Source organism: Fragaria vesca, linkage group LG2, assembly GCF_000184155.1.
Source record: "Fragaria vesca subsp. vesca linkage group LG2, FraVesHawaii_1.0, whole genome shotgun sequence".
Taxonomy (NCBI): Eukaryota; Viridiplantae; Streptophyta; class Magnoliopsida; order Rosales; family Rosaceae; genus Fragaria; species Fragaria vesca.
The window spans coordinates 33,234,182-33,237,702 of NC_020492.1; the positions used below are offsets into that span (position 1 = coordinate 33,234,182).

The 3,521-nt window shown below is 39.1% G+C and overlaps 1 protein-coding gene across 1 annotated transcript in view; it reads left to right on the forward strand.

Moving 5' to 3' along the window:
- Positions 1-3,239: 3,239 nt before the first annotated feature.
- The window catches only part of LOC101305822 (protein ASPARTIC PROTEASE IN GUARD CELL 2-like), a 3,110-nt gene continuing 2,828 nt past the window's right edge, over positions 3,240-3,521 (forward strand). The window contains exon 1 of the mRNA XM_004291936.1: positions 3,240-3,501. Coding sequence (XP_004291984.1) covers positions 3,309-3,501 — 193 coding nt within the window. The 5' untranslated portion in view covers positions 3,240-3,308. The remainder of the gene's footprint in view (positions 3,502-3,521) is intronic.

A 3,521-nucleotide genomic window follows, 5' to 3' on the forward strand; every position in this document is an offset into this window, starting at 1 on the left:
TGCGGACAGACCACTGAGGTCTCGACATCATTTGCTTTCAGGTTCAAAGCCTCCAAATCTCATCAGAGTGGGCTACAGTGGCCCCGGAACTCAGGAGAGAGTGAATATACTTTTGAGCTATAGGTAGGGCAAAAGTATCCAAAAATAGTTTTGAGCTCTGTTATGAGTTGTGCAAAGTTGATTCCCTTGTATCAATAGTTTCGTCTCGTTTATATATTTATAGGCTATGCCTCTATTTAACGTAGTTGTATAAATTCTTTTGATATAACAATTTTATATCTCGCATAATTGAACTTTCGATCAATCTAGAATTAGCTCTCACAAAGTCGGGATCAGATCAATCAACATGACTATTAATCAATCTTATCTAACCCCCAACCCTAACGATGGGGAATCAAATCTTAGTTAGCATCGCTGATTTAAAAAAGTCGAATCCAAAGTACTCTAATTCAATCTTGTACTTGAAACCTGTATGTGTAATGGCCACGGTTTTTTTTCTTCTTCTAATGGGGTGCACACTGCACTAAGTAAGTGGTGATCAAGAATGAAAAATTATTTAGGCATGCGTGAGAGTGAAATGGGAAATGAAACCAATTCGATCAAAAGTTGGGTAACAAACAAGAAAAGAAGTCTATCAAATTTCGGTATTGCTTGTTGTCGCTGATTGCCAGTACGTTAACCCATCATAATCCTCTTGTGGGTGAAATATATCATTCCAATCAATCAATCACTAGAACTTATGTGCGCCCCACACCCAAACTAGATTCTAATCATGCATCATCGCTCGCTTTCCGATAAAGATTCCAGCTGCTAGTTTTTAATTATGCTCGATTATGATCGCTGCAAGAGTTTTTCAATTCGTGATCGACGGTGTTGTACAAGGATTCGGCTAGTCTGCTTGGACAAGCAGTAGCTTGGATCTGCTTGGACACAGCTCCAAAACTGACACGTCATCTAGAACTAATCCAACGGATAATAATCAAAAGACTTCAAAACACAATTTTGCATTGCCACACCGAATCTAATCATTGTAAACACAATTCTAATCAAAGGATCCTCCTTTTTTGTTTACCGGGATCCAAATTCTTCTGTGATTTTTGCTTCGGTAAAGTTATTAGTGATCCAAATTTACCTCTCACAAATCGTGGGTATGTTCTCAAAGAGTCAACGCAGGGAGGCCTGAGGTGGGTTATTCTGTATCAATCTCTGTGAATTACTTGGAAAGTTTGGATTTTTATGATGTTTGTGATCTGGGTATGTTTGAAAGAGTTGGAATTTTTCTGGGTTTTGGTTGAAATGGAATATATGGCTTTGGGTGTTTTGTGAATGAGCTTTATTTAGGGGTTTTGGGATTTGTGGTTTCTGATTTGGTTCTAGATGCATGATCGTGTGTGTAAGTTCTAAATTTGGTGGAAATGATAATTATCATCATCAATCATCATCTGCTTTTTGTAGCTTCCGTTCTGATTTGAATCAAGCAACAGCCACCCAATTTCAGTGAAACCCAGATCATATCTCCATATTGCAACACAACATCTGGTATCCTTAGAACTCGTCAAGGCTTGCGTCGAAGCTCCTCCAGCGTGCGGCTCTCTCTTGTTTTCAAAGTCAGAGACTTGCCCTCTCGCCGGCGTCGTACAATCACCACCGCGCACATCCGCAGATGGACTCAACAGAAGCAACACCAGAAAGAGAGAAGAGAGAGAATGATATACTATGTATGGTGTAAGAGCATCTCCAACAGCTTTCCCATTTTCTTGAACTTCTCAATTTTGGGGAATATAGAGCTTTTTTTAGGTCCAACAGATTCCCCATCCCATTCTCCAAAATGGGGATGGAGAAGAAAAAAAAGTCTTCATTCCCCAAATTTGCAGCAAAGCCTTCCTTCCCCAAAATTAAATTCTTCATGTACTTCAACAAATTTAAAACAACAATAAAATATTTGATTGGGTAGTTTATTGTTACAATGAAATATATAATGTTTTTTTGTTATAATTCATGATGATATATTATATTTTATTGTTGTATTAAATGCCGAAATCTCCAAAATGGAGAAGCTGTTGGATTTTGATCATAATTTTTTTAGAGAATTTAGCTTTTGTTTCCCCATTTTAGAGAAATTTTGGGGAAGCTGTTGGAGATGCTCTAAAAATTTTATTTTAGGGTGATTTGATTATTGTCCTTTGGATTGCTGATAGATGAAGAGCCATGTCCAAGCAGATCCAAGCATTGCTTCTCCAAGCAGAGAAGCCGAGTCCGTTGTACAACTAATTAAACAGAGAGCGACATGCAACACATACATACATATATACGTTTTGCTGGACCAAGCTTGCCCACATGCATTTGGGCCAGGCAAACACACCACTATCACGATGATGTCTTAATTCGACCATCTGATTTTTTTGTTTTCTCTTCAGTGATAAATTTCCCTGCGCTCTTGTATTATTTGTTTTACAGTACTGGAGAAAACAATAATACAGTTGTATTGCTTTTCTAGGGTTCCCTTGTTAGAGTGGACCTTGACTTGTTGAGTACGTTTGTAGTGATCGACTAGTGGGTAGGTGGGGTTGGGTTGGCGGGTAACCACTTAAAAACTAATGTTTTTCTTCGGACCTCTCTCCATTGGAGCTAGCAGTAAAAGCATGGGAGATTTGACATGATGCCCTCTCCATTTTCATTCCAGCATGTCTCCACTTGTGCTCAAGTGCGGAATAATCTCTTCCAGTCCAGTGTGAAACAAATACCCAGAAATCTCGTCTTTGTCTTTGACAGCAACCTAGTATAAAACTCATTCTGATTATTGCTGGGCCGATGGGCCCCTGGTCATTTCTAGTCCTCTGAGATGTGAACTTTGAAATCAATGAAATGCCATACTATCGTCATTTCTGATCACATGATGTATATGGTTGAACAATTTTTTTCATCACCACCATAAATCAATTTTCAAATTTTAATATTTTCATTTCATCTCTTTTCCCATGGCTTCTTTCTATCTTTTTTGAATAGGTTCCCGTGGATTCTTATGTGGGGGTCAATGTATGTTGAGCTTATATGTTTGTCTAATAGATTAATAGCTGAATCGATGGGTGGCGTCGTTTTGTGCATTCTCTCTTAATAATAATGTAATTATGGAAGATAATGTTATGGAAGGTGCATAACATTTGGTGTCATGTAATGGGTGACGTGTGAGAACTGAGGTCCAATTAGCTTATAAGAGCGTGCTTGCTTCTTGCAGAGCCGGCAACTTGTATCATACATTCATACCCAGTAAAAACTCTTCGTACTGAGTGAAGCCGGAGTAGACTACCATGGCAACTCCCGCCTTCATCGCGAACAAGTACTTCATTTTAGTTTGTGTATTTGTATGCCTTGATATTCTCTCATCTTTGGACAAGGGCTTCGCTTTGCGCTTGACAGAAACACCAGCAGATACAACGAAAACCCACCTTCTTCAACTCAACTCTCTACTACCAGCATCAACCTGCAGCCCCTCCACCAGAGGTCTCTCTCTCTCTCTCTCT